The sequence below is a fragment of the Micropterus salmoides genome, unplaced genomic scaffold, assembly GCF_014851395.1.
Source record: "Micropterus salmoides isolate LMB-PRFRI ecotype aquatic unplaced genomic scaffold, ASM1485139v1 Ms_hic_scaffold_19, whole genome shotgun sequence".
Lineage (NCBI taxonomy): Eukaryota > Metazoa > Chordata > Actinopteri > Centrarchiformes > Centrarchidae > Micropterus > Micropterus salmoides.
This window is the reverse complement of record NW_024041039.1, coordinates 18,227,368-18,241,617: the sequence shown is the minus strand read 5'-3', so window position 1 is coordinate 18,241,617 and position 14,250 is coordinate 18,227,368. Positions and strand designations below refer to the sequence as shown.

At 42.8% G+C, this 14,250-nt stretch overlaps 1 protein-coding gene across 2 annotated transcripts in view; it reads left to right on the top strand.

Moving 5' to 3' along the window:
- The window catches only part of LOC119910340 (fibroblast growth factor receptor-like 1), a 28,863-nt gene extending 15,082 nt beyond the window's left edge, over positions 1-13,781 (top strand). Inside the window, exons 3-7 of one of the 2 annotated variants that reach the window (XM_038728901.1) lie at positions 2,047-2,319; positions 9,630-9,710; positions 10,308-10,592; positions 11,314-11,667; positions 12,230-13,781. In XM_038728901.1, coding sequence (XP_038584829.1) covers positions 2,047-2,319; positions 9,630-9,710; positions 10,308-10,592; positions 11,314-11,667; positions 12,230-12,681 — 1,445 coding nt within the window. In that variant the 3' untranslated portion in view covers positions 12,682-13,781. The remainder of the gene's footprint in view (positions 1-2,046; positions 2,320-9,629; positions 9,711-10,307; positions 10,593-11,313; positions 11,668-12,229) is intronic. The other variant, XM_038728900.1, reaches the window with a different exon arrangement.
- Positions 13,782-14,250: the final 469 nt, after the last annotated feature.

Sequence of the window (14,250 nt, the reverse complement as noted above, 5' to 3'; positions counted from 1 at the left end):
CAGCTGACAACAGCCGAAAAAGCTGTGGTCACGTTTTCTCCACAGACATAAACAATGACACTTCCAATTTCCTGTGCATGCTGTGGACCAAGAAAGGCCATCCACAGAGAGGAAAGAAAATTCTGAGCATGTGTGTGTATGCGTTCATGCATGGTTGAGAAAGACAGACACTAAAAGGGAAGGAGGTTTTTCATCGGTTTTACGCTTACAGGTTTCACTTATTTTCCACCGAGTTCTGTGGCATGACTTATAAACCTCCTTTTTAAACTTTTTTTTTTTTGTTGAAAATATGAGTAAGTCCAACATTTTTAGCATCGAGGTCACCGGCCCAGCAATCCAGAATCCAGCCTGCAGCTGAGATGCATCTGTTTGCTATGTGATTTATAAAACCAGATGGAGTTACCTGTGACGCCTTCCCCCACTGCAGCCCCATCAGTATAATGAACTTCTTGTTTACCATATGTGTGAAATGCACCAAAGGAATGTGACTCCGTCTATGTGTTTGAGCGTGTGTGTATGTGTTTCGGGGGGCCATGTGTACTTACCCTCCCTATTGTTTTTAGTGCTACCAGCCCGGCTATTTGTTCTGAGGCATAGACTGTGCTCTGTGTACTTGTGAGGGCAGTTGCGGCTATAGGGTTTGGTTGCATTTCCTCCCCCTCTCTCACTCCTCCAGTCTCCTGTTTCTCTTTGGTGTCTAGTCTGCTCAGTAATTCGGGGTTTTGTTTAGTTTTTGGTGGGAGTCGGGGGTGGTTAGTTGAACGCCTGGTGCTGTGCAAGCAGCAGCCCAGGCCTCCTAACACCATCACAGGGTGTTTTTGGACCGCTCCACTTCACCAGATCTGAGGGAGCAGACCTGAGCCAATTAAGAGCAGGGAGAACGGGCTGCTGTCTGTCTCTCTGCGACCCGCCCTCCTCATCGCTTTGATCTCTTGCATGCTATGCAAAACCAGAGCTAGAACCACTTTACCCTCTCTGTGCAGATATTGAACGACAGGGCTTGTCCAATTATTACAATCTGGTTTGGACATTTCTAGGTAATCAGACAAAATATGACAAATTACCTCTATCACAATACATCTGTCCACATCCAAACTGTTTTTAGAAAGGTTTTTAGTGAGGATTCAGATATTTTATTTCATTTGCTGATTCCAATACACTTTTGTTTTGCTTCTTCTTCTCTTATAAAAATGTTTTTGCAATGTCACTTGTTTAGTAAATCCATTAAATTTAGTGGTTATGAAGGAGGAGCCTATAAATTAAAACTTACAGTGACAGATTCCTAGCAGTGTATAGATTTATTTAGTTTATGTATGCACTGTAACCTGCTCTACCTCCTGAACCACAGCCGCCTTCCTTTATGTATTGTGGTCCAAAGGGGTTACAAGCTGATTAACAGGAGAAAAAAGGAGGAAAATTCATTCTTGACCTGGAATTGCAGTTGGTAAAACAATCTTCTCATAAGGTCCATTCAGTAGCTGTGCTGGGACTTTTGATCAAATGACATGATCTTCATTAGGAGATGGAGTTTTCCAGATGTCATGAAAATAGGTGTTCAAATTGCCATTCCTACATACACTTTAAGGACTTCTCGTCTATGTCGGCTTCAAAGTTTTGATTAAAGACCCAGAACAGCAGCTGAATGGCGCTTATGGTAAAATTATTTGACAGCTAAAAAAAAGCAAATTTCTGCGCTGCAAAATATATTTATTTTTCCTTCCTTTGTTCTAATCTTTGCTCTTTTTATGTGAACAGGAAAAATCCCTCTTTGACTGAACTGGTCACAACCGGAAGAGGTATACAACCTGTGACAAGGGGTCGCAAGTAGACATTGCATTGTTTGAAAGGGTCATAGGTCACAATGTTGTGAGTCACTGGTCTAGATGATGTTTGATTGTCTGTTTCACCCTGACAAGAATAACATTGTTTTGATTAAAGATGTGGAATACCATCTAAAAATATTGGTCTCTGTTATTGTGGGCTGCAGACTCAAACAAATGTTTTTTTCCCTTTTGTGAAACCGTTATCGTGTTTGTGTGTCCTCAGGACCTCCACGGGTCTCTGAGAAGGTTGCTCACAGACAGACTGCCCGGCTCAGGAGCGCCATTAAGCTGCCGTGTCCAGTGGAAGGAGACCCTCCGCCCCTCATAATGTGGACCAAAGATGGGCGCAACATCCACAGCGGCTGGATCCGTTTCCGTATCCTCCGCATGGGCCTGAAGATCAAGGAGGTGGAGGCAGATGACACGGGGACCTACATCTGCAAAGCCACCAACGGCTTTGGTAGCGTTAACATCAACTATACACTCATCGTCATCGGTGAGTGTAAATGGAGTCATATGCATCACATTTGATAGTCTGTTTAACCTTTTGCTCTGCTCGTTCCTGAGATGAGATTACTGAGGATTGTTAAATGTGGCAGTCTTGTTAAAAAATTCTGTATCTATAAAACGTAAAGTCACCTGTCTGGTAAATAAAACCAGAGACCACGGCGGTGAGTCAGTCTCCTGATTTTTTTACGATCAGACTGTGTCATCTTTTGCCGTGGTGTTTTGAAGCCATAGTTGTAACACTTTCCTGCAGTCAAAAATCTCACCACAGTTCAAATGTTAAAAGACAGCATTACTCACAGAGGTCGAGCTCTAAAACAAGTGGATTTATGGAGGTTTATTGGTTGATCCTCTCATCTATCGTATGTGTTATAGCCCCTACCTCTCCCTGCCCAAAGTCAACAGCGGCATGGGATATTGTTTCATACCACTTCATCCTCTGTGACTCAGTTGGATCTCAAGCTCTTCCTTTTCCTTAGGCTACACTCTGTGGAGGCAAGAGGTCTGCAGCTCCGCAATAAGAAACACATTCAGCGTAATAGTGCCGGTTTGTCTCACAGAACTCTTGAATGGGGCCTGGAGGATTAAGCACAGTCTGAATGAATGTGTTACTCGTTTGTGCATGTGCATATAGCGCATTTCCTCTGCGCTTGAGCAGAGCATGATGAATGAGCGGAGTGGAGCGTGAAGGCTGTGTTTAGTCTAATTACTCTAAGATGCCTAATTAGGGCCAGAGTCGGTGCTCTCTCTCTCTCTCTCTCTCTCTCTCTCTCTCTCTCTCGCAGGAGAAGCTGTAGCCTGGTCTTCTGACAGCCAGGCTATAGAGGACGGGCCATAATCAGGCAGATGTGGAAAACACAGAGCAGAAAACGGTGCCTAGTCGAGACTGAAGTTTATTTTAGGGTCCCACTCAATATGAAGTTCTCATTGAGTTCAAAGAGAGGGTGTCTGCTGATTGTGCTAAAATGAAAGGTTGGAGATCGAGGCACCGAGCCAGCTATAATGTCAAGGTCCACACTATAGTTGTGCTATTTAGTATTAAAGTCAGACGTGGCTATGTCTGCGTCTACATTAAACTTAAAGGGCATTCTGAGTTTTTACATACACTGAACACGTCTTTGTGGAACACATTCAGAATCAATCATGTGATGGATAACAACCAGCATGTCATTTTAAATTTGTTTCAAGACTCTGCCACAATCCTTGGTGCACTTTGATGTGATGGAGTAGGTCTATTTAATGTTTTTCCACTGAAGAAAGTAAATATAGATTCTTTCAAGTGGGGATTGAAGTCTATGTGAATAGAAACAAAAAGGAAGCCAGATAGAAATCAAACCAAAATCTATATGGTCACAGTTCTGATGGCCTGTTCAGGAATGGAGCTGTGATTTCTGCTGTGCTTCTGTTGAACAGTAAATTAAAAAAAAATGCTGTCTCCAAATAGGTACATTGCCTTTGCCTCAACTTTGAGTAACACCTTAAAATCTATCAATGGTCAACAAGAGTGAAGGTCACCATTTCTGACACAGTGTAAGACATTCAAGCAATTCAACAGAAGTATGTAGCATTATTATCAGGTACTTGGTCTTTCTTGTCACCTGTTTTAAAAAATGTTTAAAACAGGTGACACTGTTTAAAGAGAGTGTTGCTGGTGGTGTTGTCATTTATTATTTCTTATAAACCAGAGGAATAGAAATTTGTTTTGGCTGTGACAATCTTAGTGGTCTTTGTAAGCCAAAAAAGAGCTTGCACAAACATAAGAAAATACAAATAAGGGAAAAGGGCCACAAATGTTTCCCTGACCACTGGGCTCTTTAAACATGTGAGACAGCTTATTTTTCTAAATAGATTATTGGTCTGTGCTGTAGAGCCAAATACTGTGCATGCATGTGGGATTCATTTTTGGATTTGAATATTGATTAAAGGCTGAGAGATACAGAACGATGATTTTGATAAACGAAAGCCAACATACACACTCGCACACACACATACAGGAGACACACACAATTAGTCAGTTAATCTCATTGATAGATAACAACCTTTCCCCCCGCTGGTGTGTTTATGTGGCAGATCATCTGTCTGGTTTGGCTTCTGCAGCAGTGCGACTGAGTGAGAATGAAGACTTCAATGAAAACAGTTTAAGGCCGCTGTGATGAAGCTGGCAGGGATCGCAGGGAGATCAGTTCAACCTGACTGCATGCGTTGCTTTACTCCCACTCTGATTACGTTAGGAGAAAATACCATTGGAAGTTCAATCATAAGTCTTTCTTGGAAGCATATTTCCATGCGATTTTTATCAGGAGTGTTTTTTTGCCCTTTATGGTGTTACCTAGAGACTTTCTGGCCTGACTCTTAATCCTGATCTGGTTTGTTCCATTTCCTCCTTGTCCTCTGGTGGTGGTGAGTGCATGACAGACCAACTCTAGATACTAACGGGCAGTCTGCATCTCACAAGGACACCCCTCCCCCCCGCCTCTTTCTGCGTTCTTGTCCATCATCCCATTAGGTATTGGCAGGCCATCATCACAGCGTTTGTTTTTATAGATAATTGTTCCATCAGAGCTGCACTGCATTCTGGGTGCCTTTTTGCCTTAAAAGATTAGGGGCCACAAAATACTTCCAGGATTGAAGTCAATGTAATACCGCCAAATAGTCTGCAATTATCATGAGCAACACTTTCCATTAATGTTGAATCACCTAATTGTTAGCCATTTTAATTTAGTTGCATGCAGTTAACTGTATAAACCTGCTGGGAGGCCTATTATGTTGCTCAAAAAGATCAGAGAGAGAGATTATTTATTTGAAATACTGTAAATGAGGGGTAGCTCCCCACATACAGTATCCATCATGTCAGTTTATTATTTTTACTGGATCACAGAAGAAAAAAAGTAAGAGAGGCAACTGCAGTCTGTAATAGTGCCGGTCAGGGGGAGAAGGGTCGACGAAATCCTGGCAGCTGTTCAAGTTCAAGGCTCAGTGTGGAGAGCATAACTTTTTAAACATCGCTTGGGACCCAGAAGAGAAGCCAAGCAGAAGAAAGACAGTAAGATAAAGAGACAGCGAAGATGTGGGTGAGAGAGTGAGGGGTTCTGCAGAGTGATGTGAGGAGAAGGGGTGGTGGGAGGGGTGGTCCACTGTAGCTGGAGAGATATCCCTCCTCCCATCTGCCAGTGGACAGCCTGTCCTCCCCTGAGCTATCTGAAGAATCTGGTCAGTCAGTGCAACATGGCGCCTCCTCAATCCCTCCAGCTGGCTGTTTGGGCCCTGTTTGGGGTGGTCTCTTGACAACTGGCCCCATCACCTCTCAGCACCCCCACCAGGATAGGCCGATGCGTGCCGCAACCCTCTTCGTCCTCAGCTGCTCAGGCTACAGCAGGCTTCACATGAGCATTAACATGGGATTGTCATATTAACATTTACAGGATTGGATTTTAATGTTTATGTCTACACAGATAATATATTACAGGGCTGATACAGGGCTGGCAGCGCTCATTCTATCTACATGGAGATGTTGGCTCTCGTGGCACATTTTTCTTTTCACTCCTCTCCGGAGACGTTGTCAGGCCAACTGCTGGATAAACTGCCCCGCGTGTGACGGATCACATGTGGTCGCTGTTTGGAGATTTCCACAGTGTGATGCAAGACCACTGCACATAACTTTCCCTGGACATTACAATGTCCCCAACAACATCTGGAGCCCATTGTGCCCTCAAATCATCAGGCCTTTTCCTGTGATTCAGCTGGCACAGGAGGCCAGGGGAGAGAGTGCGTAGTGGCCTGTTTCCTGTGGCTGGATTTGTGAATGAAGTGGGAGGGGATGGCGTCAGACCCTAAACACTGTAGCGAGGTCATGAATGGATTTAAGTTGTATGGAAGGAGGCTGATTGCGTTTTAAACAATTTGATACTTCCACTTGGAGCATTTGCTTGCATAAGCATGGTCTTGAATCATGACTCTTGTAATTGAATTTCCATTCGCATGAAAAACCTTTGATTTCATACAGTACAGTAATCACTGATTCCATAATAAGTTGCAGCTTTTATTTACTTTCCATTACACAGGAAAAGGCCTCTCAGTCACTCTTCACTAATCCTTATTGATTTTATTTTATTTTTCAATTTTCCAAAAATAACAATCATTTGGCAGCCACGAGATGTGCTACCTCACCCCTGTCTGCAGTCTAGTGAGCCAACATTGTGTAAAGACAATAGTGGCAAGGCATAGCTTTAACAGGACAGACATATAAAGAGTGCCATTGTTCCCTAGAATCGCCAAAAAGTAGAGAGGAAATAGATTCAGGGGGAAAAAAGTCAAAAAGAAAACCCCGGTAGTGTGGGACCAAGTTCTGTTTGGATTGGGAGGTTCAGGAACCAGGAGGAATGTGGAGAGCCCAAGTGAGCAACAGAGAAATATTTCTTCCAGTGGAGGCTGTTTTTTAAAGGAATGGGTTATTATAGTTGGCCAGTTAAACCCCTTCAAATAGCCATGACATCATGGCTGGGCTTGGTGCTGCAGGGGACAAACAAAGAAGGGTTTGTACCCAGAGAACCCTAGAGAGCTTTGACGGTTTCGGGGGGACTCGGAGGGAGGCAAACGAGGGGGTTAGAAGTCACATCTGGTCTATTTACCTGACCCAATCAAACCCTGAGAGAGGGAATCAAGCGTGCCAAACTGCATCTAGAAAAATCCAACTTGAGGCCGCATTGAACATGAACTCAAAAAGAGGTACGAAAGGTACAGAACAAGCTGGTAGTTTTTCCATTTTGTTTTATTAAAAGATACAGTTCACTTGGCCTTTACATATATACATATATTGTGTCTTTCTTTCCCTTCCACTTTGAGATGCTAAGAATGACTTTAGACTATCGTATCTAATGCAAAGCAACACCTCAGTGGTATCATATAAAATAATTTAACAGCAGTGCTTCTGCTTAACGTCTGGCAGATATTGGCGAGGAACCTGAACTGCTCTGTTAATTCGTCAATGCTTAACTCGAAAAGTCGATACGCATCACAAACTGTCGATTAAGTTTCACTCATTATACTTTCTCTAAGCCCTGTCTTAGCTCCGCTGCATGATGTCAGCCAATGACATAAACTCCACAGCTGTCTCCTGGAACTGGGCTTATGAAAACTGATCATATTACTTTCAAATGTTACAGAGTATGACCCGAGCATGCACCCCGCTTAGAGGAGCCTATCTGTAAATGCTAAATTTACTCAGATAGAGCCAAGAACGCTTTTCTGGGCCTGTTGGTCGCTGCCATATGAGCTGTGACAGAACCAGATTCTAAAATATTAACAATATATATAAACTGAAACATGCTTTTTTAGTGATTTAAAAAGCACAAGGTTGATAATAAATTACCGTTTAATGCTTCAGATTAATGTCAATGCAATATATACATGCAGTACATTACACACCTATGGGCTAGCTTTTTCTGTATAAACAGGAAGGAAGTTGAGTGTGTAAGTTCATTTTTGAACTTATAAATAGTAGTTTGAATAATCTTAACTTAAGGTCTACTTAACAACTTTTGTCAGAGCTTGAAAATGCAGCTCAAAGCTCCAGAAAAAGCCATAATGTTTCAAATCTGGTCTTAAAGTTGGGGAAAGAAAATACAAAAAGTTGTTCTTTGACTCAACAGCAGCTGTTTGGTATCATCAACTCAAATGGCCTTTGTAAAATAGGATCAACTCAAATTCACCCACCATTACCTGCCTTTACAACCTTTACTTCATTTACTGCTTGGCGTTTAAGTAATGTTAATTATGGCCGATATTATCGACCGATATGAGCTAATTGCATTTAATCGGCATCAGCCGTTTATAACAGCAGATAAATGACAATTAGAGTCAGATCCTTCACTCGTGTCATGGGTGTTGCATAGTTTCCCACCAGAGGGCGACCAGCTGCAGCTCCCCTGTTAACAACACTGCCTCACCTCAAAAACCACAGAAGAAAACAATCAGCTGACCAGAGTTTACCCGAGCTTACACGCAGCATGTAGAAACCAAATACAGAGAAGGCTGTGTGAGCGGTGAGTCGGTCTTTTGTCACGTTAATTACATGATATAAACATGAATAATAATTATAATAAAAACAGACTCAATCACTTCTCCTCTCCTGAAAACATTCATGACTTGCTAACCCTCCCGTTTTTCACTGCACTCCCCTGGCTTCCAGCAGGTCACAGCAGTTTAATGTTACGGTATCTGCTGACAGACGTAACTGTTGATTTATTCTGAAACAGTGCGGCAGTTCTAGTGAACGGTCCACATTTGTCTGTAGTTCATCACTTTTAATTATTCTCTAAAATCAGGTAACGTTACAGCAGCTAACGCTGCCTGTTGCTAAATTAGCCACAAAGCTAATGCCGTGTTTATCAGTGGAGGAGCGCTAACGTTAATAAGCCGTTAAACTATAGTTTCTGACATATTCTAAATATAGCTGCCAGCTGCCTGTCTGCAGTTAGTCAGCGTGTCTGAAATTATTAAACCAGAGCGGACATGTAAATAAACATGAGCTGAACAAGAATCTAACACGGCTTCCTGTAACTCCTCTATTTGTGACGTAGTAGATGTGAAACACTGTAGTCAGAGCCGTAATGGCTCTGGTTGTAGTTATAACGTTAGTTAAATGACATCTCAAAGTTGCAGGTCCTCGTTTGTAGAGTCATGTTATATTAGATGCATTCAACAGCAGCTCACTTTATCATAGACGCCATGATTTATACTGATGGTTTCACGTAGCTTTGGTTAGAATTAAAGAGTGCTGGTAAAGGGATGAACCAGATGTGAATGTGCTACATTGAAATTATGGCAGATTATGTGTAAAGTGAAATACACATGCTTATTCTCTCTCTGTTTACAGATGGCTGAAAAAGTTGCACATTCCAGCAGCAAATATTTATTGATGTGCAATTGTTTACATGTTCACTTTTTGAGACTGTAATCTATTTTATTAACATAATCCATTTAGGAAAAGGTTTTATAGCCCACATACATACCAGCTTTCAATATCAGCCTGTTCTAAGTGTATTTTATACAGTAAAGGGGTGTACTATCGAAATCATTCCCTAAATCTAAATATCGGCTCATAAATCGGCTCTTTTTCACTTTAATATCGGCATCGGCCCCCAAAAACCCGTATCGGTCCGGCTCAAATTTTTAGTTTGTTTGGTTTTACAATAGTTTCAATTCTGTGCTGCAAGATTTCTTTTATCTTAACAACCAACACCTTGCTGTTTTGGTTGGCCCTCAACTGTTGACAAACTGTTGTCCTGCTGTGTTTAACAGATGACTCGGGTTCTGATAAAGCTGGACCTGGAGCAGATGATGCGCCACAGTCTGACCCGGGCACAGACACAGAAAAATTTGGTAAGAGCTCTGTTGGCAGGCTATCAGTGATGCAGTTGTAACTCAAAGGACCATGTCAGTGGTTTTGCATGTTTTATCCTGTTTGGAACAAACACATGCACTTGACATCACAGATAAATATTTTGCAAATCATGCTGCTGTGTTTTTAGATTTTTCCTCCAGACAGCCATTTGTTCCCTTTAATCTGTGAAATGAAACTTTTAGCTGACTCCTAAAACTTGTTTGAGTCGTGGAATCCATTGCAGTGAACGTCATGTCTGCATTTCAATTATGTCAAAGTGACATTTTTGTTATTTGATAACGCAGTTTAAGTGCATTGCTTTATTCTGCAATGATATTGCAACTTTAATAAAACACAATACAGGCTTTACTGTGAAGGATTAGACAACTAGTTCCAATAATCTATCATTTTATTTTCATGCTATATGATAAGAATCAACAGAAAATGGTCAGCAAAAGTGTAAAGTACTGTATATATGTAGTTAACGAGCTAAAACTTGCAAAAACACTTTAAAATGAGGGTACACTGCCAACTCCAGTCACGTATGCGCACTCATAAGTTAAGTAACTAAATGTTTCCTCTTCTTTCATCTAAAGTGCGTCCCCGCTTCACACAGCCCGCTAAGATGAGAAAAAGGGTGATAGCTCGTCCTGTTGGCAGCTCGGTGCGGCTCAAATGCATGGCCAGTGGAAATCCTCGACCGGACATCGTGTGGCTGAAGGACGACAGGCCGCTAACGGAGCAGGAGGTCGGCGAGGGCCGTCAGAAGAAGTGGACTCTGAGTCTAAGGAGCCTGACGCCAGAGCAGAGCGGCAGATACACCTGCAGGGTCTCCAATCGGGCAGGGGAAATCAACGCCACATATAAAGTTGAGGTCATACGTGAGTATCCCACAGAGAGGCTGAGCTGTACGCATACCGAACATATTCACCTGGAAATATTAAAGCTAACAGACGAGGCAGAGGTAATTCATTTAAATGATTACTGCTGTTTGTGTGGATCGTGTTTGTGATCTTTTGTACAGTGCTGCGGGGAAATTGATAGTGTAGGAAGAACTGTAACCTTTAAAAAAAACACAAACAAAAAAAAAAAAATCTTCTCTCTGATGTACCTATTCCTGACGTGTGATTGCGATCAGCAGGTCTTATTCATATCCTTGCTGCATGGATGAATGTGCTTGTGTAATCATGTATACGAGAAGCATATTGAGGAAGCAGGCTTGAGAGTGAGGGCTTGTGCCCTGGTGTTTGCACAAGGGGGGGGAGAGTGAGGGAGAGAGAGAGGCTGTTCAACTCAGAGACCCTCCACCAAATCTGGAGCTGATTAAAGTCCAGCTGTCTGCCAGACCCACTGCGTCCCCCCTCCCCCCCCCCCCTCCCATGAGAAATGTGTGCTGTACAACCAGGAGCAAAGAAAGAGAGGAAACTAATCACACATACTTCTTGTGTTACATGTGGTATTCCTCCCTCCCTGTCAATTCTAAATTATAAGCCTGAGGCTAACAATGGTATGTACAACTAAGACCTCTTCTATGCACAGAAGGGCTGTCATGTCAAAAGATGTTTGTGTGTATCTTGACAGTTTTTCTCTGTGTCTTTGCAGAGAGGACAAACTCTAAGCCTGTTTTGACGGGCACCCACCCGGTCAACACGACGGTCGACTACGGAGGCACCACGTCATTCCAGTGCAAAGTGAGGAGTGACGTTAAGCCCGTCATTCAGTGGCTCAAACGCGTGGAGTCCAACGAGGAAAATCGCTACAACTCTACCATCGAGGTGGGAGACCACCGATTTGTGGTGCTGCCCACAGGGGAGGTGTGGTCACGACCCGACGGCTCCTATCTCAACAAGCTGCTTATTACCCGTGCCAAGGAGGAGGACGCTGGCATGTACATCTGCTTAGGCGCCAACACCATGGGCTACAGCTTCCGCAGCGCCTTCCTCACTGTGCGGCCAGGTGAGGCCTGGGGAATGTCTGTTTACAGTGCAGCACTGCCACAGCAGCAGGATGTGTTACAAACATACTGCAGAGCAACTAATCAGCAGCTTGGACAAGGATCTGTGCTACCATTTTGGATATTTTATGCAGTTGTTTATTTTTAGGACTCTTCATTAATGCATGTAACACAATAACATCAGGGGAATGTCAAAAATGAAATGAAAGCGAGACCACATACATGTCAGAAAAATGTCATTAGGTCAGATGACAAAACAATGTTAACAAACCTAAATGTTTTGTTGTCACCTGTTTTATATCAGTTTTTGAAATATTATTCTCCACCAAATAAATAAAAACCTGTCAAATTCACCAGGCAGGGAGATTGAAACCTGTCTCTGTTCAAAGATTAAAACAATTTTTGTTAGGTAGGTTAGTTAGTTAGGTTTGGACTTGTTGTTCGGACATTTTATTACCTAAATATTGAATACAATTAGTTGATAGTAAAACTGATTATTTGTTTCAGGCCTTCACATGTGGATTTAAACAAACTAACGTTTAAAAGTTGGGACCTTGTTTTGAGATCATTTTGGCCCTCTTCTTTTGCAGACACGGAAGCCTCCCATCACGACCATGTTCTCGCCAGCTTCCAGCTCCCTCCCCTGGCCTGTCATCATTGGCATCCCTGCTGGAATAGTGTTCATCTTTGGCACAGTGCTGCTCTGGTTCTGCCAGAGCAGAAAGCACTGTCCCCCTCCCACCCCACAAGCTGCTGCCGCACAGGTACTGCCGAGCTCCCACCGGCTGCCGTATCGAGAGCGGGAAAGGGGCTGCATGGCTCCGTCCTCCAGTCCAGACAAAGACTGCTTTAACTATGAGGAGTACCTGGCACAGCAGCAGCTCCTCCTCGCCCATGGAGGGTCAGCAGTCCCCCCTAAAATCTACCCCAAAATCTACACTGACATTCACACACACACTCACTCCCACGTGGACGGGAAAGTGCATCAGCATCAACACATTCATTTTCAGTGTTAGCCTCAGTGCCAAATATCACCCACTGACTGCTCCAGTACTTCCGCGGGACAATGAGTTGTGGACTGAACAGCGGCTCCTGAGCGGCAGTCACCTGGCATTACTTTTCTTTTTTTTTTTAACTGTCGGACTCTTGTCACAGCTGGAGATTGCCGGGAGTGTGAGCACATGGGGAAAAACAGTGGCCAGTCATACACACTTTGTGTTTGTACATCCAAACTTCCATATTTGGTGCTTATTTTTTACCTGACTGATTCTCACACCACTAAAATCCACAAATCCTTGTTGTGCACTTAATACAAAAAGGACAAGGACGTTTTTGCAGCGTGTGAGTTTAATCGCAGCTATTCAGGCCAGCTTGAATTTTGCAGTTTCCTACTTGAGGTGTAGCTGAAAATCGAGGTTAGCTTTCACTTATTTAGCTGCTGGAGCGCAGGAGCTCTGTGTGTTCTGCCTGGTAATGAAGATGAAAATGGTACTCGAGATTTACAAAAGGGGCTGACTGAATGCTCCTACTCAGGTTGTCCTTTTGTTTGTTAAAGATGCATAACATTTGGAATGCTGACCACTATCCTTTACATTACTTGTCTCCATCCCTCACTTTTGTCCTCTGTTAAAAGTGAAAGAGTAGACTGGTTTTTTATAGCATGCAAACCTTGCCTGAGACTGCAAGGGATGGAAGAATTGTTTCCATGTTAACTGAATTGGTCTTCATTATCATTTTAACTGAGCATGTTGAGGTAAACCAGCAGGTCTTTTTGGCCTCCACAGTTTATGAAGCTGTAGGCATTTATAATCAAATTGAGTCATAAATATTTAATTTATTTTGCTAAAAAAAAAAAAAATGTATCAAAAGTTTATTTTTAAGAGTAAGGCGTTTTACATATCTATGTAATGTTATTAAAGTATACAGTATGTATAGTACATTTTGAGTACTTTGCCACCCAGTTTAATCAGTTAGTACATGCCAGTATTTAGGTATATATTTGTATGTAATTGGTATTGTTTGACAATCTTGTATGATGTACTCTGTTCAAAGCTCAAAAAACTAAGTCATCTAAAGTCTGATTTGGTAGTATGATTAAATGACATGAAACAAATTAGTCACATGCTTCACGAAGATTAATGCATTTGTTTGCAACACGTGAATATTCAACGGCTGCAGTCCGCGCTCACCAACAAAGGCATAAAAGTCCTTGTGAATAAGAGCAACAGTGGCTGGTACCTGTCATAACATAAGGGGGTGAGTGAAGACCGGTTAACTTTCTCCCTATGAGTGTCTGCTGAGGGTGACACAGAGGGCAGCAACCAGAGGGACAGAAGATGCTGGGATCGTGGGATGAATGACCAAACAGATACCACAGACACAAGAGCAGTCTCAGTCCCTTTTTGGATGAGTGATGGCCCCTGCAAGACTACACCGAGTGACCAGCATCTCTTCCCATTTAAGTGAATCAAGCCCCCCCCCCCATTCAACTCCAATCTAGGTAGGATTTCCTTTCTCCGTTTAGGAAGTGCATTGTTCTGCTACGGGAATGTGACAGGACCCTGTGATTGCTCAGGAAAGAAGGG